The sequence below is a fragment of the Asterias amurensis genome, chromosome 3 (assembly GCF_032118995.1).
Source record: "Asterias amurensis chromosome 3, ASM3211899v1".
NCBI lineage: Eukaryota > Metazoa > Echinodermata > Asteroidea > Forcipulatida > Asteriidae > Asterias > Asterias amurensis.
Genome location: NC_092650.1, coordinates 7,410,977 through 7,434,912, shown reverse-complemented (window position 1 = coordinate 7,434,912; position 23,936 = coordinate 7,410,977). Strand labels below are relative to the sequence as shown.

Here is a 23,936-nt window from a genome sequence, read left to right as displayed (position 1 = left end):
TGTCTGTATTCAAGCGGAAATTGAAAACTCATTTGTTTCCGTGATTCACTGTTCTTTTGATCCTCTTCTTTGTTGAGCGCTCCGTTCTTCGTTCATAGAAATGTTTGTGTATTATTATTACTATTTATTATCTGGTGATGGTGTCTGGGTAGCTCATTTTCCTCCTGCCGCAATCTGGATGTTCGCCAGGAGGATTCAGAAGATCAGGTGCGATATGGGTTGATCATCTGTACGCAAACAGTGTCGCCCAGCAACTGTGGACGTCTCTGCTGTAGGGTTTGTTCCAGTTTTAGTTAGCTTGTTTGTTTTCTTTTTTTCACCAATATTTTTGCAGACTGGTTCCGAAGATGGCTGCGTCAGACTGTTTGAAATACTTGGGGAAGGCGTGATGTATGACCGATCTCTTGACCCTGAGGAAGGGCGTGTTATCTCGTTGGCTTGGCACAGGTCAGATGAGGTCATTGTCACTGGGTCGATCAATACAATAAGGATATGGAATGTTACGACTGGTAAGTAAAGTGATGGTGGTAGTTCTGTTAAATAAAAAAAATAAAAATAAATAAATAAATAACAATAAATTACTCTTTCATAAAGAAGCATTACCGGGGAAAAAGGATTTCATGTTGGGCAAAAGTACAACTTCAATCAGCATAACGGTATCCGTCTTATCCCAAAAAATGATCAATTGTTTCATGTACATTGTATTCTGTGATTTTTCTTGCAGGTCATTCTGTGCAGAGAATCAGTATGCCTAAGGTTTCAATCCGTAATAGATTAGCACCACCAGATACAATTGTATGGAAGGTTGCCATCACCAGTAACTACACTATCATCAGCTGTGACTCCACAGGGAAGACGCAGTTCTGGAACGGAAGAATGGGAACATTGATCAAGGTTTGTTTGTTTGTTTGTTTGTTTGCTGAGATGATCTTCCCGTCTAGGGAACTCAGCAAAATAAACACCAAGCTGGCACCAGCCAATCTCTCTCATACAAACATTGGTTTTTAGGCAATATGTTCCTTTGGTTTTTGGAACCGTTTGATCGTTTTAATCCTATTACAAACATGATAACTGCAGATGTGTATACAATACAATTAATCTGAGGAAATTTCATTTTAAAAGGTGGTTGCCTTTTTGAGATATCGTCAAATTGAGTATGTCCACGCTGGAAGAATTATCCCTACATTAATACACATCTAACAAACCTTCCCGCCCATGTTTATTTTCTCAGATTCAAATTTTGGGGACAAAAAGTGTTATATTTTTCCATAATCGCAGTATTTTTAACTGACATTTTTCTCAAAATGCATTATACAATGTAAGGCTGCTTTACTTCTAACCACGTAGGTTTTTAGTGCCATTAATAATCAGTCATTAACGTGTACATAAGCTTGGGCGATATCGATTTATTTTATTCACGATATATCGCCGACAATATATCGCGATATTCAATATAATCGCGTTTAATGAAATTTGACATCATCAGTCTTAAAACTCCAAGTGAAAGTTGTAGAAGAGACAGTCCTAGCATAAGAGAGGTGTTCTAATGACCTATTCTTCTGGTTTTACTCCAAATCTATGGGGTATCAGCTAGCAAATACATCGCGATATTTAATCGATATATCAATATATCGCAATTATCGCGATTATCGCGATATATCGCGATATATCGATATTTCGATTAAAACCAAATCCATCCGATATCGAAATCGTGTCCAAATTAATATCGCGATATTCGATAATATCGTGATATCGCCCAAGTTTACGTGTACTGACCATTCAGTATATACATAATGATGTTGAATTGTAAAAATCAAGACATTGCGATTCAGTAACTAGACAACAATACTTATTCTAGTCATTATGAAATCAAAGGTTAGCTTGGGGGTTTGGAACCCACAACCTTGTACATGTTGTAAATGCAAGGAGGTTTGTTCCCAATGGTTTATTATTGTGGGACTGAGTAAAGTCGAATGCAATCGTGTGGTTTTACTCCCCCACAAACCACAGTGACTTAAAAGGTTCATAAGTGTTTGGTATTCCCACTGCGCCTGTCTCGCCACAACCAGAGTGGGTGTGAGTGCGTTTTCTCTGCTGTGTTGTACCAGTGAATGTTTTCAACTTTTTTTGCCATTTTAAGGTTCCAAACTGCTCATGCGGTGCTGAGTCGTTGTTTCCTCTTTGGAATTACTGCCTGAGTGCATTGTAACCATTGGAAAAATGCGCTTTATAAGTGCCTAGTATTATTATATTTATGTTGTTTGTTAATTACCCCCAGAGTTTCCTAAGCCACAAAGCTGACGTTCAGACACTGTGTGTCAGCGACGATGAGAAGTCAGTCTGTACAGCAGGAATTGAACCCGTCATCTCACAGTTCCACCTTGTTGACAAGGACGGGAGTGGAGAGTCCTTGACGTGGGTGCGGTCACGTAACGTCAGTGAGAGAGGGCATAAAGTGGGCCACACCCACGACATCAAGGCGTTGGTGTTCTGCGGAGACAATGTGGTATCCGGGGGTGAGTTTGATTAATTATCACACTTAGCTATCTCTGAGGGGGGGAAAAGTTGAAAAAGATTTGCAAGAAGTATTGGTAAAAGAAGGCAGAGCACCCTGTAAATGTGACTCAGAAAAAAACCTTATTACTACAGAATTTATGACTACAGTAGGACTTGAAGGGAAGGTACACGTTTGGTAATTACTCAAAACAAATATTAACTTAAAAACTGACTTGGTATAAGCATTGGAGAGCTGTTGATAGTATAAAACGTTGTTGGAAACGAATCCCTCTGAAGTAACGTAGTTTTTGAGAAAGAGGATATTTCTCACTAAAATAATAAAAGACTTCTAGCTAGAAGTCTTTTATTCCAATCTGAAAGCACACAAATTCGTCCAACAAGGGTGTTTTTTCTTTTATCATTTTCTCTCAACTTTGATGACCAATTGGGCCCAAATTTCCAAAGGCTTGTTATTTTATGCTTATGATGGGATACACCAAGTGAAACCTTTGATCTTTGACAATTACCAAAGGTGAACAGTGCCTTTAAACCTGTGACCTCTAGATTGAAAGAAGCAATTGTTCGTGGAAAATTACCTCTTTCTCAAAAACTACGCCACTTCAGAGGGAGCTGTTTCTCACAATGTTTTATACTATCAACCTCTCCCCATTACTCGTAATCAAGAAAGGTTTTATGACAATAGTTATTTTGAGTAACTACCAATAGTGTCCACTGCCTTTAAAAAAGTACTCATAAATACCCCAGACAGTTCCTCTACTCCTATTGGTGGAGAGCGCGTCACGTGGGTGTGCATAAACCTTTTGTTAATGACCGGTAAAAAGTGTTAATTCATGGACGTGACACGCGACCTTGCACCTGTTCTTATAAGACAGTTTCTTCATTCCTATTGGTCGAGAGCAACGGCTAAAACAGTTGTGCCACATCACGCGATACGCGCGACGCTCACAGCATTCCCTTATAAGGAGTTGTTTACAGTTGGTGTATCTCAACATATGCATAAAATAACAAATCTGTAAAAATTTGAGCTCAGTCGGTCATCGAAGTTGCAAGATATTAAGATAAAACACCCTTGTCGCACCATGGTCACACGCGGTTGTGTGCTTTCAGATGCTTGATTTCGAGACCTCAAATTCTAAATCTGAGGTCTCGAAATCGAATTCGTGGAAAATTACCTCTTTCTATAAAAACTACGCCACTTCAGAGGGAGCTGTTTCTCACAATGTTTTATACTACATGTACCAACCTCTCCCCATTACTCGTAACCAAGAAAGGTTTTAAGATAAAAATTATTTTGAGTAATTACCAATAGTGTCCACTGCCTTTAAAAAAAGTATAATAAGCAGTTTGGGGTTGTACATGTATGCTCCCCAGGGTGTTGAGAAAGTTTTAGGTCTGCTCTAAGTATGCCTGATGAACAGGGATAATAATGTTGTCAAGCACCTCGATCTAGCCACTAGAATGTGCAATGTACAATGCTGTACAAGAAACAATCTGGGCCTGTATGCTTCGTCTTTGAAAGGGCAAGGGCACAAAGGCATTGTTTCTTTGGTAAAGGGCACAAAGGCAATTTCCAGGGGGCATGGAGGCAATCACCTTTCGTTGCCTCCCTGAAATATCAGCCGTCAATTTCACCACCAGTCTTCATAACTTAGGATTAATCCTAGGACTTAGGACAAGTTAAGTTCCGTAAGTTAGGATGGGTTACTGGTCCTCGAGATAGGATTAATCCTAGCGTTTCGTGAAATCGATTGCAGGTCTGCAAATTTTTTATTCTGTTTTAAATACCACAACTCTATGAGAGAGAATTCACTTAGTGTTACCACAAACATTTAGTTTGTAGGTTACTCTACGACCCTGCGACTTATTTGATTGTTGTTTGTATGTCTAGGTGTAGACACCAACCTGATGGTGAGTCCCATAGAGGTTGATGCCACTCATCAGAAGTTCAAGAAGCAACAGACACCACAGTTTAAGAGGCTGCTTCCCGCATACCCAAGTGTGAGTAGCTGAGTATTTTCAGTACTGAGTATACAGTGCTAACACACATCGGTGTACGGGTAAAAAAACAAAATAGTATTCTTTATCCCCGATGCAAATTTAACATCTCTTTTATATTGTTGCGGTACCCGCTGCCAAAACATAGGATTCGAACTGCCTCTAGCTGCCGGGCAACCTCGGTAGTCTAGTTGGTAAGACACTGCTCTAGAATTACAAGGGTCGTGGGTTCCAATCCCACCTGAGTAACATGCCTGTGCAATTCACACATCGGTGTATGGGTAAAAACCAAAATTAATATTATTTGCATGTTGTTTTACAATTCACTGTTAACGGAATAAGCCACTTCGGAATGTCAGCGGCGCACGTCTGTTACTGCTGACAATGGGGTTTGTCTATCTCCCGTAACCTTTTCACAATACCCGCTGGTATTGTCAAAAGGTTATTGGAGATAGACAACATGCGTTGTCAGCAGTAACAGACATGCGCAGCTGGAACTCCGAAGTGGCTTATGGCTTGCCATTTCAACCCTAGCAGATTCCTTCTCGAAGGCTAAATTATGACAACACAACACACATAAACAGGTTTATAACACAACCTCTTGCTTGTTCTGTATTCTGGTTGGCTGAAACACGGTCACGTGGGATGAACTAATATAGGCTAGTGATCACGCGCGCGTGTTTTGCGGGAATAGTACCAGAGCGGGCACTTGTCTTTGAAAATAGTGTCCGCGGTAACAGCGCCCTCTCTTGACTTGAACCGTGAACAACTACAAAACTCCTTTTTTAAGATCGAGTTGTGTTATAGAACACATATTGACTGGCATAATTCTGTAACTAGTGTACGTCTATTCCCCCTGGGGCCTATGAGTGACCAGAAGAGGGCCTATTTCCCTCGGCCTTCGGCCTTGGGAAACAGGTCGCTGGTCACTCAAAGTCCCTCGTGGGAATAGACGTTTACTAGTTACCTCGTTGCCAGACAAGAAGTGTATAAGAAGTGTAACACTGAAGATGGAGATAAAGAAGGGTTTTAGTAAATGTTTGAGTCTGGGAAAGATACATGCATGAATCGTTTCTCAGACTTCTGACGGTTGGTGTTTGTTTGCCAACGCTACAGCCAAATGTGGATGGATTTGACGTTCATGTGAAAATAGCAGGGGTCGATTTCACAAAGAGTTAGGACTAGTCCTAACTTAGGACTAGCCCTAGGAGATATACAAAACGTGTGGCTAGTCCTAAGTTGGGACGAGTAACTCGTTCTAACTCGAGATAAGACTAGACTTAAATCTTTGTGAAATCCATCCCTGGACAGTTGTTGCTGTTTTCTCAGCAAGTACAGTAGACACTCTATTTCGCTGAACTTTTCACATGTGACTTTATCTTTATTTCTACAATAACCAATCTACGGCCCTGCCTTTAAGAGAAGCATTGTCGCACTGCCCCATTTCTTACATTTTTATCTTATCTCTTTCGGACAGAAATCTCGCGTTTGCAGTGCCCCAGATGCACAGTTACTGCTCTTCCAGTTCCCACTCCATCTTGAAGTATGGAAGCTTGGCTCAACACTTACAACAGAAGGTACTGCCCTTTAATTTAAACTCAAGGCCCATTTTCTCGCATGGGGCTCACTTAAAAATGGAATCAATTTAAAATCAACAAAAGATTTCAGTAAGGAAACATTCAGGGTCGCTAATTTATTTTGTAATGGTCTCAGAGTAGAACATGTGGTTTTTTCCTGCAACTTTGATGCCTTTCGAGCCCAAAGTTTCACAGATTTGGTTATTTAAGTAAGGATTCTGGTCTTTGACAATTACTAAAAGTATACCCTGCCTTTAAAGGTAGTGGACACTATTGCTAATTACTCAAAATAATTATTAGCATAAAACCTTACTTTGTAACAAGTAATGGGGAGAGGTTGATAGTATAAAACCTTGTGAGAAACGGCTCCCTCTGAAGTGACATAGTTTTTTAAAAAGAAGTAATTTTCCACGAATTTGATTTCGAGACCTCAGGTTTAGAATTTGAGGTCTTGAAATCAAGCATCCGAAAGCACACAACATCGTGTGACAAGGGTGTTTTTTCTTTCATAGTTATCTCTCAGCTTTGACGACCAATTGAGCTCAAATTATCACAGGTTTGTTATTTTATGCATCTATGTTGAGATACACCAAAGGAGAAGATTGGTTTTTGACAATTACCAATAGTGTCCACTGTCTTTAAGATAAGGGGGTTAATCCCAGTGGTTTCTGTTGTGGCAGGCGGCAGATTGAACCACATCACCTTGGTCTTCAAAATTGAAAAACTTGGCAAACCTGTCCAACAACAGCAATCTTCTCCAAATCCCGCGGGGGCTCTTTCGGACAACTAAAGCCACTTTGCACCGCGACTGCGCCCAGTACTAGATACCCAGTCTATTGGAGTTTGCACAATAGTCAACAGTTGCAGTTGCAGATGCACAGTTTGAAATATATTAATAAGCGCCTTGAGGCATCCATAGATAAAGCTGAATATTGGAACTGATAACTATAGCTCATACATATTCATGACAGAGAGTCGAGTTCTCATTGGTCCATTCATCATCACGTGCCAGGTGTTAATCTTGCTAACTACCAAGCGCGTACGTGAGTATTTACGCAAGTGGTAAATGCGCATGACAAGTAATAGTTCCCCGGGAGCTATTCTACTTGTCATGCGCAATACCATTGCGCGACGTCATCCCTGGGCGCTATTGATCGTGGCACTGTTTTGTATACACGCACGAACAGCGTTTCTACGCGACATCCAACACATGAACAAACTTATCATATGCATTTTGTTTCACAGTAATCATTTTCTCTTGCTCAAAACTCATGTTCCGGTAACTGAATATGTATGAAGTATAGTAAAACAAATATAACATGGTTTATTTCGGGTGACTAGTCGATGAGCTCCCCTCGGTATTGGAAGTTGACAAACTAGTTCCCTCGGCTTCGCCTCGGGAACACTTCCAATACCTCAGGGAGCTAATATCGACTAGTCACCCTCAAACTATGTTATATTTGTATATTATTGTGATGAGGTATATTAAAACTTTCAACTACACAAAGTCATTGACAACTTTACACAAGCTTCTGTTTTGTATTTTTTTCAAGGTGTCCACTCTTTGGAGAGCTTTATATTTAGTTCTACAATGTATGTTCCATTTTCTCCCTCTAGGAACAGATGGAGAGTCACTGCCATTGTCGGATAGACAGCTCAAACTGCTGGAGCTCAAGGCTAAGGTACTGTTTCTTATTTTGTTCGAAAAAATCAGAATTTATATTATAATGTGCTTGTAATATTTTGCTACTTTTACTCAGTAAGTGCATCGAACTCAAGCTCTGTTGTTGTCAGTAGCAGAGTGTGGGTTTGAGTTCTGGTCATGACACTTGTGCCCTTTGAGCCTCAATTTCTTTGTGAGAAGTTGGGAAGGTGATACATTTTGCTCTATCAGCCAGGTTTTTAGTGGGTGTTATGCATGCCTACATGTACATGTTCCTCCTTACGGACCGCAAAGGGGTAACCCTGTTTCAGAGCCAGGAGTAGGTGGCAACTTGCACCTGGTGACGGTTGATTAAGGTTTACAGCCCAAATCAGTTAGGTGTAGCCCTCCCCTTAAAGGAACTTTACAGAATTGGTAGGAAACAAAATCGTGAAGATCACAGATTTACATAAAACTTACACGGTCTGATGATGATGATAGTAGAAAACATCCCTTGAAACGTTTCTGTCTGAAAATGTCATATTTGATGAGAGACAACTTATCTAGTTTCGCGTTTGGAGTTTATCGCTCAATACAATACAATACAATACAATAATCTTTATTAGATCCCAAAAAGGATAATTCAAATGCTCGCATACAGTAAAAACATTGACACTCGGTGAGCGTTTTACTCATTTTTTGTTTTGCATCGATGTCATGCAAAATGAGTAATCGGTTTTTCACAATTTTCACTAACCCAGTTGGTTGATCACTCTCAACCTTCTCCAGGTTTGTCAGTTTATGTACGTGGTGGATTACATTAAGTGCTTAAACTGCCAGCGAATGTTTTGTAGCAAAACCAATTATGTAATGCTCCTTTAAAGTGGCTGATCAGCCTTGCGAATTATTTTAATAATTATCTTGTAGAGGACTCCGTGGTTTAACGATAATGGTAGGGCTTTGCCAATACGCCAATTAGTAAGATAATGACTAATTATTGCACTAAATTGTGCAAGTTGCGTAGAGAAATAAAAGAAAATGAACATGACTGGAAAACACATTTTATCTGCCCATGACACTGTCGATTGACTCGACGTGTCTGATTGAATCACAGACCTTTAACATTTGTGATTCAAATTGCAAAAGTGACCAACAATTTTACTCCAAGTTGAAGCTGCAGTGGTCTTTGGGTCACAGTGCTTTGAATGGTTAGACTGACGGACTTGCAATCACAAGGTTGTGGGTTCGAATTCTACTGAGATTTCTGCTGCCTCACAATAACAACATGTAGAATAAGTATTGTCATCTAGTTGCTGAAGCGCTATTACTTAGTTTGTACAACTCATAATGGGAGACGTTATTAAACTAATGTTTGTATGAGATAGATTGGCTGTTGCGTTTATATACTCTTATCCTTTTGCCGAGTTCCCTTGATGGGAAGATCATCTCAACAAGAATAAAGTGTCAATAAGATCCTCCTACTTGTGTTCCGCTGCCTCAATTCATTTCTCATTGACTCATTGTCAATCAAAGAACCTGAAATCTGCGTTCCTGTTCCGACACTTCCCTTTTTCACATTCAAAGAACTGAACACAGTTGGAGGGGATCGTGCCTTTTCTATTGCAGCACCAAGGATGTGGAATCATCTTCCTCAGAACATCAGGCAATCTGCTTCATTAGCAAATTTCAAAACTTTACTTAAATCTCATCTTTTTTCAAAAGCCTAATGTACAGCGCTATGAGTAACGACTGTTGGATTAGCGCCTTATAAATTTAACGATTGATTGATTGATCAGCCTTGTATTTGGTTTGAAGTGGGTACACGTAACGGTTGTTCCAGTTGCAGAGGAGCTTTATCAATCTTGCTGGTCTTGGATATGACTCTTTTTTTACATTAGAATCCCCTTATGGCTTTTTTTACTGGGTCAAACTGGGCTCTTAGGAATTGAGAAATTGAGAAATTGTTCACTCGGCAGTGAGCACGTACACTAATGATTGGCTCAGCCCATGCAACAGGGAAATGTGTGAGTTAGAACACATTTCAATGTTGATCCTGAAGCATACATGTATGATAATATTATTACTATTTGGCAACGCTGTCGGAGGAATACATTAATAGTGCCATGTGCCAATTCATACTCATATTATTGCCGTAATAATTCATGTTATTGCCGCTGCTGTCTTATGATTTCAAGGGGACAACAAGGATCCCTTTTTTTGTCAAGGGGTTTACCTCACGCCAGTATCTCAGAAGGGATTTTCTTAACAAGGAAAATGTGTAAGAGATGTTAAATTTGCATCGGGGATAAAGAGTATCAATCTTGGTTCTTACCCATACACCGATGTGTGTTAGCACTGCATACTCAGTACTGGAAAATGGGGTTTATCGGAGCAAGTTGTTTTTGATCGGCAGTGCCAGATGTTTGCAGCGCCGTATGAAACAATCAAGTTTAATACCTGGGTCTCGCCAGTTTGACACAGATTCTGTCCAAGAGTGAAGGTGTTCGGGAGATGAGTTTCACAGGTTAACTTAAAATCCCTCGGGGTTAGGGAGCAGGTGAGTAAGGGGAAACCACTTTTTAGACCTGATAAAAATTGTATACACTTTCGCCCACGAAATCGGAAAACAATTGAATACCAACCACCCTCGTGTGCTAATACCCAAATTTTGAACCACCGCTAGTGACAGGAAACTGACAAAAAATGTGAAAATATGCCATGATATTTCTGTGAAACACCACAAACGGTAAATGAAAATGTGTATATTCACAATTCTTGTCTCCGATAATTCAACTTTGCACGAAGGCAACGGCGCAGACTGGCGGTACCACACCTTCTGTTCAAAGAGATCTAATCCTGCTCGTTAATCAGCCGTCCAGCTGGAGGTCTCCCATCTTTTTCCACTGGTCAGACAGGGGCATTGTCAGAGTTCTTTTGTTACTCTGCGGTTTTGTGGGTCGTTCAAGCTCCTTCTCTTCCTTCCTCCATGGTTTGTGCAACTCATAATGGGAGATGTTAAACTAAAGTTTGTATGAGATAGATTGGCAGGTGCCAGCTTGGTGTTTGTATCCTCTTGTGGGAGTTTGCCGAGTTCCCTTGATGGGAAGTATCAGTCTTGTATTTGGTTTGAGGTAGCTACACGTAACGGTTGTTCCAGTTGCAGAGGAGCTTTATAATAATCTTGCTGGTTTGGGATATGACTCTTTTTTTACATTAGAATCCCCTTATGGCTTTTTTTACTGGGTCACACTGGGCTCTTAGGAATTGAGAAATTGTTCACTCGGCAGTGAGCACGTACACTAATGATTGGCTCAGCCCATGCAACAGGGAAATGTGTGAGTTAGAACACATTTCAATGAGTTCCTAAAGCACAATGATAATATTATCACTGTTTGGCAACGCTGTCAGAGGAATACATTAATAGTGCCATGTGCCAATTTATGTTCATATTATTGCCGTAATAATTCATATTATTGCCGCTGCTGTCTTATGAGTTCAAGGGGACAACAAGGATCCCCTTTTTTTTGTCAAGGGGTTTACCTCACGCCAGTATCTCAGAAGCGATTTTCTTAACAAGGAAAATGTGTAAGAGATGTTAAATTTGCATCGGGGATAAAGAATATCAATCTTGGTCCTTACCCATACACCAATGTGTGTTAGCACTGCATACTCAGTACTGGAAAATGTGGTTTATCGGAGCAAGGTGTTTTTGATCGGCAGTGCCAGATGTTTGCAGCGCGATATGAAACAATCAAGTTTAATACCTGGGTCTCGCCAGTTTGACACAGATTCTGTCCAAGAGTGAAGGTGTTCGGGAGATGAGTTTCACAGGTTGATTTAAAATCCCTCGGGGTTAGGGAGCGGGTAGTTCTGGGGAAATCCTTTCTGGTGAGGGAGGGGTATCTTCTTGTGCAGGTGTGGAGTTGTGTAGAGATCAGGGTAGACTACTGCTTAAAAGCAGTGGACACTATTGGTAATTACTCAAAATAATTATAAGCATAAAACCTCATTTGGTAACTAAAGTGGGAGAGGTTGATAGTATAAAACAGTGTGGGAAACGGCTCCCTCTGAAGTGACGTAGTTTTCCATGACTTTGATTTGGAGACCTCAAGTTTAGACTTTGAGGTCTTGAAATCAAGCATCTGAAAGCACACAACTTCGTGTGACAAGGGTGTTTTTTCTTCTTTCATAGTTATCTTGCAACTTTGACGACTAATCAAGCTCAATTTGCACAGGTTTGTTACTTTATGCATATGTTGAGATACACCAAGTGAGATGCTTGATTTCGAGACCTCAAAATGTAATCCTGAGGTCTCAAAATCAAATTAATTCTGTCTCGTAAACTAAGTCACTTCAGAGGGAGTCGTTTCTCACAATGTTTTATACTATCAACCTCTCCCCAATACTCATTACCAAGTAAGGTTTTATGCCAATAATTATTTTGAGTAATTACCAATAGTGTCCACTGCCTTCAAGAGAGCTGAAGATGCTGTCAATCTTAGAGATTGTATTCAAATCTTGTAGTTTTCAATTTGTGTTAGTGTAGAGAATGGGTAAGTTCGGAATGTTGATGGGTACCTAATCTCTTGATATAGAGGTGACTATTTCACAGGATTTTTCATTGATAGGTTATTGGCTTGTAATACATTAGTTCTTCTTTGGACATATTTAAAGGAACATTGCAGAATTGGTTTTGCTAACTAAACAGTTCCTGGCTGTTTAAGCACTTCAAACTCCAAAAGCAAAGTTATATGATTTATATCTCATCAAATCACATTTTAGGCAGAAATATTTCACGGGATGTTTTCTACTATCATCATCATTAGACCGTGCAAGTTTGATGTAAATCTGTGATCTTCACGATTTTGTTTTCTTAACAATTCTGTAACGTTCCTTTTACAGAGAGGTATAAATATACTACCAGCAGTGGAAAACACATCCCTGTTGTGTACTAACCTTTTAGTTTTCAAATTGTGTTGATTTCGAAAGTGTGTATGTTTTTTTTGGCTGGCTATCTCAAGATGTAGTGGAGACGACTACAAAGCTTTAGGATCGTGTTTGTACAAAAGCACCCCTGGTTTTGTTTCCTTTGTTCTTGTCTGCCCTGTAAAGACTGCCTCAGACTGACCTTGTGCCAACAAAAAACAGTCGGCAGCTGACTCTTCAGGATCACACTGGCCTGAGCTTAGACCATTGGGAACTTTTCAGTCCGTGATTTTTTAGGACCTAAGCGTAACTGCGATAATTTTAAGACAAGATTGTCTTAAAATTATCAGATTTCAGAAACAGTCGTCACTGTTGTGACCTGAGCATATTTTGTCTGAGCGCTGCCGATGGTTTGTTGCGGGTGTGAGGAAATCGAAGGTCGACCTCAGAATGGCTTTAGATGTCTGCAGCCTTTCAGATGTTTTTTTAATGAGTGAAGATAGACAACTTCCTTAGAAGGATTTTGACAGAAATGTGGCAGTTAGGGCCATGTCACCATGGGCAATTTACTGGCCACTGGTTCAAGACAATCTCAAAAAAGAAAGAACATTCTCGTTTACATGTAAACTTTCCTATGGATGGAAAGACATTGTTAAAATAATGACTCTTGTGGTTTGGAAGTGTTCCCTTTGTGTTCAGTTCTCAGTTGGTTGCCTCCAAGTTGCCTTTAAAAAATTTCTTGTGACGTTAATGCAGTCCTGATATAATCAGTATTATCTCAAGAAAAACTAGTTTTTATGAATCTTTAAAACAATTTCAAGTCAGTGACGTGTATGCACACCAAACTTTTCCAAATTGGCGTACAGTTGAAGATTGACATTTATAAATGCCTGGAATGACTTTTGAAGCGTTCTCTGTTTTTCGGCCACCCTGCGGACTTTTGCTTTCGTTCGACTGATGTTGTATTTCACCATTTAAAGTAAAATATTTTTGATTGAATTTATTTTAAAATATGTTGACAGAACCGACTTAAAGCAAATATTCATATTTATAAATCCCTTCCAAAAATTCAAGTGGCATTCTTGAAACTCCACACTACATCTTGAGTCTCGAGTAGGAGAAGAAAAAACCATGTGGACGAACTTACATGAACTTGCAGGGGTTGTGTGCTGCGTTGTTAATGTGGTTGGAATGTTTCTTTAACACTTTGAACACTAACAAAATTACGGTAGAACCCCCAAAAAACCATTTGAACTTGTGATTTGAGCTTGAACTCAGAATGCCCGACCGCTCAATTTACCCCCTCGTTACATTCAATTTGTTATGCTCTCTGAAAGCTCCATCATTTTAAACCCAATTTTCTCCGAGAGGAGAGAAGAAATACATGTTTGCTTTGGGATCGAACCTTGTCTCAACTTAATTTAAAAACACAGCAAGAATGTTATGGCTAGATGAAACCGGCGATGGCTGTCCGTCCCAATCGTGGGAGACGGCGGGGGTTTTTACAAGAAACCATTGACTCTCTGAGGGAGAAACCTCAATGAGACCTTGAACTCTTTTTCTCCCCCGGTAAATAGGAAGCAGATGTTTGTATCAATCATGGAACATTCATGTTGTTTACCATGTTGTTTGGATCAGGAGTCAATGATTCATGTATCTACGCTGATCCATCTAACACAAGATTGATGTTGTTTATCCCTGTAGCCATTAAAGCCATTACACACTTTCGGTAAACAGTATTGTCCAAGTCCCACACTTCGTGTATCACAACTTATATATAAAATAACAAACCTGTGAAAATTTAGGCTTAATTGGTCATCGGAGTCGGGAGAAAATAACGGAAAACCCAATCTTGTTTCCGCACGTTTCGCCGTGTCATGACATGTGTTTAAAATAAATCCGTAATTCTCGCTATCAAGAATTGATATTGTTTTAATGTTTTCTCAAAAAGTAAAGCATTTCATGGAACAATATTTCAAGAGAAGTCTGTCACCATTACCTTCTGTAAACCCTGTAAATTATTTGTAAATCTGTGAACTTTTTTTTGTTTTTTTCTGTACCGAAAGTGTCCAATGGCTTTAAAGGGAAAGTGTACTTTTGGTAGTCACTCTTTAAAAAAAAGGCAATTACATCGATTTGTTTAGAAGCTTACAGAAGCTTCCGAAAGAATAAAGCATTTTGAGAAATATTTCACTACCGGGTAATTATGGTCTTGTAAAAAGAAATCAGAGGCAGGAGTATACCCCTGGGTAAGTTTGTAAAAGCGAGTTAAACACCTAATGTGTCCATATTGGATCAATTTATCACTAAAGTAAATGGTTCAGGAAAAGGTTGAAGTCGTTGGTGTGTTTTGTTGTTTGAGTTTTGTTAGTTTTTAAAGTTTTTTTTAGGGGGGGGGGGTTAAAAGTTCATTTCTCCAGACTTTGAGTTAGTTGTAGAAATAACGCTATAATTGAACCTGTAAACTTTTATTGAATAAAGTCCAAAGTTCGTTTTGACCCATAGCTGTATGAGCCAACAGTTGCTTAAATCCGACATGGTCTTCTTCTCATGAAATGTCGAGACCTACACGTACAATGTATGTATCTTACCCCTAGTTATTTTAAGAATCAATAATAGAAGACCCCCTTGCTACAGGGACGCTGAGGTCCTGCACACATTTTTGTACGCACAAAGAACAGCTTTCGTCCAATGATTTGCCTCCTTGTACATGTAGCTTCGAGAGTCCCTGGTGCATACGCAACTCAACGGAGTTCAACGAACTTGTACGACAGCCAGATGGGAAATGTTTTATCAAATTGTGGAGTCATCAAACTGTATAATTTGGTCTTTAACTGGGTCAGTGGAATATATTGGTTGCCAGGATTCTCCTTTATATGCCCATTGTAATGCGGTGCAATCTTTACATAGTGGCGCTTTACAAGTCACATACATGTAAAACTACTGTGTGACTGTTGTTTGCCATTTCATGATTCAAATTACAAAGATATAGTACACGTCCGACTACGCCATAGAATTAGATAATATAAATAGGCGTCCCATTAAACCGGAGGTCATTGGTTCAAACCCTGCTCTCGTAAAGTATTCAACCACAATTGTTTTTTAGTTTAATGCCAATCAGTTGACGGTGTGGTTTATAACTTCAAATAGTAGAACTATAGAGGGCGTTATGATGCTGATCCATCGTATAACACAGGTCACGCACCAGTTCAGAAAGCCAACATTTTGTAAAGTGGAAATTTATATGTAATTTAGGGCCTAGGCCTACCTATACAGATTCGAACCTACATGTATGGTGGGCCAAGGCGGTTACACATGTGTAGTTATTTATAGTGTTTCCTCTAGGTGATTGGACTGCGCGCATGTTGCCTTAAATCTGCATCTGTGCTTTAACAAATGTGACACCTAAAATGGCACAGCAGAGATTTATCGTGGGTGATGACTCCAGGTTGAATTGGGTCAATTTGGAATTCGCACTGATTCATCCACACATTGGGAACCCGACTCCCAAAAGGGCGCGACCAAGATTTATTGACCCTTGGTTTCAAGGCTGTGGGATAGCTTTGCTTTACTAAACACAACCCTAGTGGGCGAATGCCAAGCAGCCCCAGCCGCTGCCTGACAGACTCTAAATGCACCAACATGTTCTCACGCAGTGCTTGTTCCCCAAGCCCTTGCCCCCTCACATCCCTAACGATTACACACAGAGTGGAACCAACGTTCCTCGGCACGAGCTCGTAAGGGCAAAGACTATGGGTGCCAGCTGTGTGTAGGTGCAAGCAGGGGTGTCTGATGGGGGTTGGAGAGCGGGGGCAGTTCACAGAGCTACATTGTAGCACTGCCTGAATAGAGCATGGCCTGCTGTTGTTCAAGTCTAAAATGGCGGTAGGGGCCACGTCGCATCGCATACGGCTGGCTGCGGTTATGTTCTGTAATGCACAGCCTTGAACTCAATGCTGAGATTAATGAAGAGTGATGATGTCGGGTGAATTGGGTCAATTACGAATTTGTATAAATTCATCGACAGTGGGTTCAACAAAGTTTTACAACTTGCGGGTTATGACTGCAAGTAGTTCATTAAACTGTACGTCCTACATGTGTACCTTTCAATTTGTAAAGATCATATTTTCAATCTATGCTTAATCCGTATGCACAAGCGCGTTTGGATTTGCTCTACATATGCTGTTTGTATTGTGTTTTTGACACTTTATTCAGCCATATGCACAAAAAAGTATGCACAATTCAATCTGTGTTTGCTCTGATACATAATATAATATGCTGAAGTAGCAATAGAATGAAACTAAGATTGCTGACTCACTGCAGCTTCTCACAAAAGATGTTTATAGAAACGTTTCAAACATGGCCTATCGCTTGAAGTTATTGTTCATTTTGACTTTCGATATGTCGTTTTGGCACGTAGGCAATCGGACCATCTGTTGTTTATTTGAGAGTATGTTTCCATTTACTTTTCACTCATTCATGTACATCGATGTCGGTTGGTGTTAAAAAAAAAGTTTTTTAGTCATACCTTTTTAAATTCTTATTCTTATTCTTTATTTGGCCATTAAACAATTACAAAAAAAAACATACAGTATGTCAAATAAATAATATAAATTCAAAAGTAAATACAAAGCAAGAAAAACATTTTACTTCAAAGTAATGTTGTTAAAAAAGATGCCTGTTTTTATCTCCCAAATTTTGAGTCTGAGAAATATTAATGTTAAAGGCAGTGGACACTATTGGTAATTACTCAAAATAATCATTAGCATAGAACCTCTCTTGGTGACGAGTAATGGGGAGAGGTTGATGGTATAAAACATTGTGAGAAACGGCTCCCTCTGAAGTGCCACAGTTTTCGAGAAAGAAGTAATTTTCCACGAATTTGATTTCGAGACCTCAGATTTAGAACTTGAGGTCTCGAAATCAACCATCTAAACGCACACAACTTCGTGTGACAGGGTTGTTTTTTCTTTCATTATTATCTCGCAAGTTCGATGACCGATTGAGCTCAAATTTTCACAGGTTTGTTATTTTACGCATACATGTTGAGATACACCAACTGTGAAGGCTAGTCTTTGACAATTACCAATAGTGTACACTGCCTTTAAAGTTACTGATTGTGTATTATGGATCATTCTGCCTTCGTGGACATTACGCTCCAGTTTTTTTGGCGCAATCTTAAAAATGCAACCATTTTGATGAAATTTTCATCAAGGTTTGCTTTATTGTATAGGCATATAGCTATATTTACATATATGTACATAGGCTAAAATTACAATTGAACGTTAAGAACCAGAGATAAATTAAGTTTTCTTTAATAAAAGCAGGAATTGTGCTCAAAATACAAGAGCATGACACATGTATTTTAATATGTCTAGTATATTTTATTTAATGGGGAACTAAAAAGCAGAATTGACTTCAAAGTCAATTTCTTAAAGTTTTTTTTATTTTAAATTAGCTTTCAGAAAGCTGTTACAAGCTTATACATTGTAGACACCACTTCTTGTTATGCAGTACATGTATATATTTTAGCAGCTTTTGTTTTTGTGCGATCAAGTAGAGACATGTAGATTTTTACACCTCAATTTATTTTTGTCAGCACAGTCGCTTTAAACCCCAAAATTATACCACATTGCACAACACAAGCCCTGTGACTTCTTGTCGCATAACACCAAAAATCCATTCACGTTTAGCTGGAATCTAGAAATAACCACATTAAGCTCAAGCCGACAATTGACTTGAAATGTGGTGGCCCGAGGCTTCTGGCGTTCGGCTTTATATAGAGTCCCTGACAGTCTTACGTAGCGTGGGTATTTGTCAGCGCACAACTGTACGGCTGAGTGGAAACAGGCATGTTTTTTATCCATAATTTAGTTCACACCTGTCTGGACGACACAGCGGGCAATCGTGATTGGTCATTAACGACAACCTAGGGCAACGTTCTTCAGTGACCGATATATGGGTAACCTCAATGAATGCGGGGTGTGTGTGTGTGTGTGTGTGTTTGTCTGTTTGTGTGCCCCATACTCTCCTTGTCTGCTGCATAATAAACAGCTCCTATAGTCTGGCTATCGCTCAGAGATTAAACAGCAATTTTCCCCCTTTATGTCTGGCTACCCAGACGTTGGGTATTTATAAACGCATATAGCCAGATATGGAAATGCTGATAACCATATGGGCGAAGTGATTGTGTTTTGAAGAGTAGTGGGAAGGGTTATTTGTCGGCGGTATTATGACTAGAGGTAACAATGTGACTCACAAAATCAGCAGACCGAAAAGCTGTTTTAGGTTTCGCATAAAATGTCAATTTGTCATGGAGTATTAGTTACCTACGCATTAAAAATCAAACTAAAAATATTCTTTTTACAAAATTATGATACTCGTTGCGTTTTTCTGCATAGTACAAAAACAATGTTCTTTTGTCAATTTTGTTCATTTTGTCTATATATTTTAGGGGGTATTCTGTTAAACTTCTTCGGTCTTTTGAACCATTGTCAGTTTTGAAAATATGATTTGATATCATGTGAAACAGTTTCAATGGCTTTACAGGATGCCCCCTGGTCAATGCCTTGGTGCCCTTGAAATGCTGCAGTAGAAATTTACATTTTCTTTATAAGGTGCCCTTGGGGGGGGGGGGGGGGTTTACCAAGGAGAAAATGCATCGACGTCCTTGCCCTTTCCAAAAAAAAACAAAACACAGGCCTGGTTCCTCCAACGACACCCAGCAATGAAAGACACCCCCGAGAGACCCACACGCTTTTTGTAGAGCGCCCTCATTGTTGGGCAGGGACGAGGGCAAATCCATTAGACGTCTGGAGCATTTACAGGGGCCAGTGTTTTGAGTGGCGATGCCCGCAGGGTGTGGACGTTTCTAGTGAAATTAATCAACCTTACAATAACACTGCCCATGGGTTCCAGACTAAACTCTGCATAGAATTGGAGCTGTAAGTGATAAAAACTTGTTACTACGTGTTTCGCAGATACATTTTTTGTGTATGAACATAATATTTTTGAAATGAGAGCCGCTGATAAAAGTAACCCCTTGTAATTAAAATTGCAGATCCCACAATTCAATTGTTAAAGGAACACGTTGCCTTGGATCGGTCGAGTTGGTCTTTGAAAAGCGTTTGTTATAAAATGTATATAGGTAGAAAGATGCTGTAAAAGTAGACTACAATGATCCACACAAACATGCCTCGAAATTGTACGGTTTTCCTTTTACCTCGTCGACTAACACAGTCGGCCATTTATGGGAGTCAAATTTTTGACTCCCATAAATGGCCGACCGTGTTAGTTCGCACAGTAAAAGGAAAACCACGCAATTTCGAGGCAAACTTGTGTGGATCATTGTATTCTACTTTTAAAACATCTTTCCAACCATATGCTTTTTATAACAAACGGTTAAAAACGCTTTTTTATAGACCAACTCGTCCGATACAAGGCAACGTGTTCCTTTAATAAGCTTAATACAAAATATAGTGAATGGTCTGACGTTTAGACCCTACATGTAGCAGAGTCTTTTTAGAGGCTAAAAAAGAAAATAATCAAAAATAAAGAAATAATACAATTACAGAAAGCACAAGCGTCTCCTGTCTATGAAGTTGGTACACGTGCCTAAATGCAGACAATATTGCTGTTCACAACTTTCTACTTGGCAACAATGAGCAGGATACCAGTCATCACGTTGCTAGCAGAATCGTTTTTGAGGCTAAAACAATAAATAATCAAAAATACAAATGTAAATTAATAATATAAAATACAGAAAGCCCAAGAGTCTCATGTGAATTTACAGTAGAAGTTATTGCATGTAAACTTAAGGTTTATAGTAAAAAAGAACAGTTTTCACAGTAACAACAACAAAAAACAAATTCTTAACAAAACGATGAATGAACAAATAAAAAAACATAACGCATATTTGTTGATGTAAAATTTTATGCCCTCACTCCATATTTGATCTTCCACCGGTGATATTTTTTTGGTTTCAACTTGTGAGGCCATAGATCAGTGAATGGTTGTCAACGACATCATGAGTCAAAATGGCGATCCTGACAATATTTTACCTCAATCGCGCAATTTTTTAAAAGCTTTCACATGGATGAAACTATAGTAACTTTGTGTCCCAATCGTGGATACCTTTGTTTCACTAAGCATAAGCATAAAAACATTTCGCTTGTAAGGTAAACCATGTTACATGAACCATCTTTTGATTGGTGTGACTGTGATTGTTGATCATTATTGTGTGCATGATATTGCATATTTGCACTAGATTCTTGGCACGATTTCATAGCTGGTTAGCCCAACAAAATTGTGCTTACCAGAATAAGTTTATTATCCAAAACACGAATCCCATTGCACCATGGGAGACATACGCCTTTTGGCGACAGTTATTTTTTTAAACTTTTATGCTCTCCTGGGCACCCCACTGTTGTTTTACTTTGTTTTCTTAAATATTTTTAATGTATGTATATGTGCTTGTAAATGTGATTGCCCGAATAAATATTGTTATTATTATTATCTATGACTGGTACCCTGCTCATTGTCGCTAAGCAGAGAGTTGAAGTATCCTGCTCATTGTTGCTAAGCAGAAAGTTGTAAAAGCAATATTGTCTGCATTTAGGCACTGGTACCCACTTCATAGAGCTGCTCAGAGAGACAAACTAGCTAAGCCCAGCAAAACGATGCTTCCCCCTAAAATATCGCATTTGTGATTGGTATCCTGCTCATTGGTGCTAAGCGAGAAACTTGTTTAGCAAAATTTCTAATGACAGTAAGTGTAAGTACAAAATCTTGCTAAACACAGGAAAAGCTTGCTTAGCATCGACAGGTTTCTCTTTTTTTTGTGGGGGGGGGGGCTGGTCTATTAAATCTTGAAATCAAATTAAAATGAAATTGTTTAGAATATACAGTAAAGTGTAGACTTGGTCAACTGCTTTGATCCCTTATTGTCTGGTTGCTTAAAGCCATTATACACTTTCGGTAAACAGTTTTGTCCAAGTCCCACACTTCGTGTATCACAACTTATATATAAAATAACAAACCTGTGGAAATTTAGGCTCAATCGGACATCGGAGTCGGGAGAAAATAACGGGAAAACCCACTCCTGTTTTCGCGCGTTTCGCCGTGTCATGACATGTGTTTATAACAAATCCGTAATTCTCGTTAACGAGAATTTATATTGTTTTACCGTTTTCTCAAAAAGTAAAGCATTTCATGGACTAATATTTCAAGAGAAGTCTTTCACCATTACCTTCTGTAAACCCTGTAAATTATGTGTAAATCTGTGAACTTTTTTTTTTTTTCTGTACCGAAAGGGTCCAATGGCTTTAAATAGAAAAAAAAAATACAAACAGAAAACAATCAACCCCCTATACCCCTATGAAATATGAACTTTTTTATTCACCATATACAAATACACGGTATTGGTATGCGTCATCTGAGCTCCTTTCAAGCAACATGATTTATCCCCTCCGCAAGAGTTATATCTAAAAGAAATTGTGTAATTTAACCCCCGAATTGGTCTGCACAATCGCTGAAAGAGGCACGGGATCTGTGGAGGCATTTAACCATGCGAGGCAACTACCACAGAATTATCAATCATTCACACGAAGGGTGTATTGTAAAAGGAAATAAGGAGAAAAAAGGAGGGGAAAAAAAACTGCATGGAGAAGAAAACAGAAGTTTTTGATCCGAGCTTAATAGGAGAAACAGATCGCTAGACACTTACTTCCCGGCGGGGTTTTTGATGCACAATATTTTGCAAGGGTCCTTCAACCCGCCGCCCCAGACAAACTGGAGTGATTTATACAGTGTACCATCAGACTATGTGGTATTAGTCTAGCTGCTGCAGTGGCAGGCAGGCATACTGTACCAATGTACCAATGCCGGCCGCTGCTTGGCTGCCTAGCTTAATGTTAAGTAATGTCTCGCAGTGAATGGAATAATTACCACGCATACACACGAAGAAAGAAAAAAAACGTGTGTGAGTGACCGGGTGGGCTTGCGTGTATTACACTACGTTCTGAAGTTCATGGTATGTGCAATGTAGCCAGGCAAGGATAATTGGGGCAGGTGACGGAGAATGGATTATCTTTATTTTTTGTTTTTTCTTCTTCTCGTCGTGGAGGAGTGGAAGAAGGAGGGCATTGACTTTCATTCTATAATGAAGTGATTCACGGGGAGCGGCGAACTCAAGAATTAAGGCCCATTGGGTCATGGGGGTGTGGAGAAACACTGCAGCTTGTAATGTGATTAAGGTGCACCATTGTGTTTAATGTGCTGATTATAGGGGGGTATTGGTGTGGGCTTTTTCGTGGGGTTCATTCCCCGCTAATTTTATCGCATGAAAGGCCTGTTAATATGTACTGCGTAGTAGACTTGTTTGGGTAGTTGGGTAGTGTGTACTTTAAGTTTGGTTTTACCCTTGCACTGGTGTGTAGCACTGTATTCTCAGTACCTTCCCAAGTTACATACTATGTTAACAAAATCAACAGGCAAGTCACTGGGTGGGAATTGAACCCACAACCTTTCCATTGTTAGAGCAGATGTCTTACTACTTGACCACTAAGTTTAGCCCAGTGGCTAGAGGCAGTTTGCATCCTACATATACAAATGTAAACTGGCACTCAAATTGATTCACTTACCTCTACTTGAGTTGTATATTTATAATTTAGATTAATGGCGTTATTCGAATGTGGCTCTTGGTCTCGTTGAATGTGACCGACTATAAGATTGTTGTGAGCCTGGAAATAGATCGTCTGGCGCTATGGCCTTCTTCCAGGCACACAAAGTACTTTTTTTCCAGTAACAGAAGACTGTAGGCAATAAAATGGCTTCTGACAAATTAATTGTTTTACAGGCCGTATTTGAAATGTGGCTTCTTGTTTTAAAAAAAAATTGCAACTGAAGGGTATTTAACAGTCACATTTTTTAAACAATTTCATCGTGAAATACATGTAGGAGACTGGTTTTCAGTTTTCATACTCGACTATAAGAAAATGGGTGGATCATAAAACTGAATTTCAACTTGAAACCCCTCTTTAAGATTGGTACTAAGGTTGTCACTGAGTACTCAAATAGATAGCTGAATACTGGTGCCACTTGCTTTTGTAGAGAACATTTAAGGGAAAACCCAAGAATCATTATGAGAGTTCTCCAACTCTAACTTTTTTGAGATTACGGTAGAGCTTGGTTTTGTTAATGTGTCGACCTTTTGATAGTACTTTGCCAAAGAAGACGACAAGCAAGGCAATATCGGCTAAGACTGGAACAATATGGAAGTC

General features: G+C 39.4%; 2 protein-coding genes across 5 annotated transcripts in view; one reads left to right on the top strand and one right to left on the bottom strand.

The window, feature by feature from the left end:
* Nucleotides 1-23,936, top strand: part of LOC139935094 (U3 small nucleolar RNA-associated protein 4 homolog) — a 75,272-nt gene that overhangs the window by 29,869 nt on the left and 21,467 nt on the right. For all 4 annotated transcript variants that reach the window (XM_071929553.1, XM_071929552.1, XM_071929555.1 and 1 more), the window contains 6 exons: nt 335-509; nt 725-894; nt 2,279-2,516; nt 4,406-4,515; nt 5,990-6,089; nt 7,707-7,771. In XM_071929553.1, the coding sequence (XP_071785654.1) occupies nt 335-509; nt 725-894; nt 2,279-2,516; nt 4,406-4,515; nt 5,990-6,089; nt 7,707-7,771 (858 nt within the window). The remainder of the gene's footprint in view (nt 1-334; nt 510-724; nt 895-2,278; nt 2,517-4,405; nt 4,516-5,989; nt 6,090-7,706; nt 7,772-23,936) is intronic.
* LOC139935096 (uncharacterized) overlaps nt 6,414-23,936 on the bottom strand; it is a 151,468-nt gene continuing 133,945 nt past the window's right edge. The window contains exon 7 of the transcript XR_011785755.1: nt 6,414-6,441. The gene's annotated coding sequence lies outside the window, so the exon portion shown is untranslated. The remainder of the gene's footprint in view (nt 6,442-23,936) is intronic.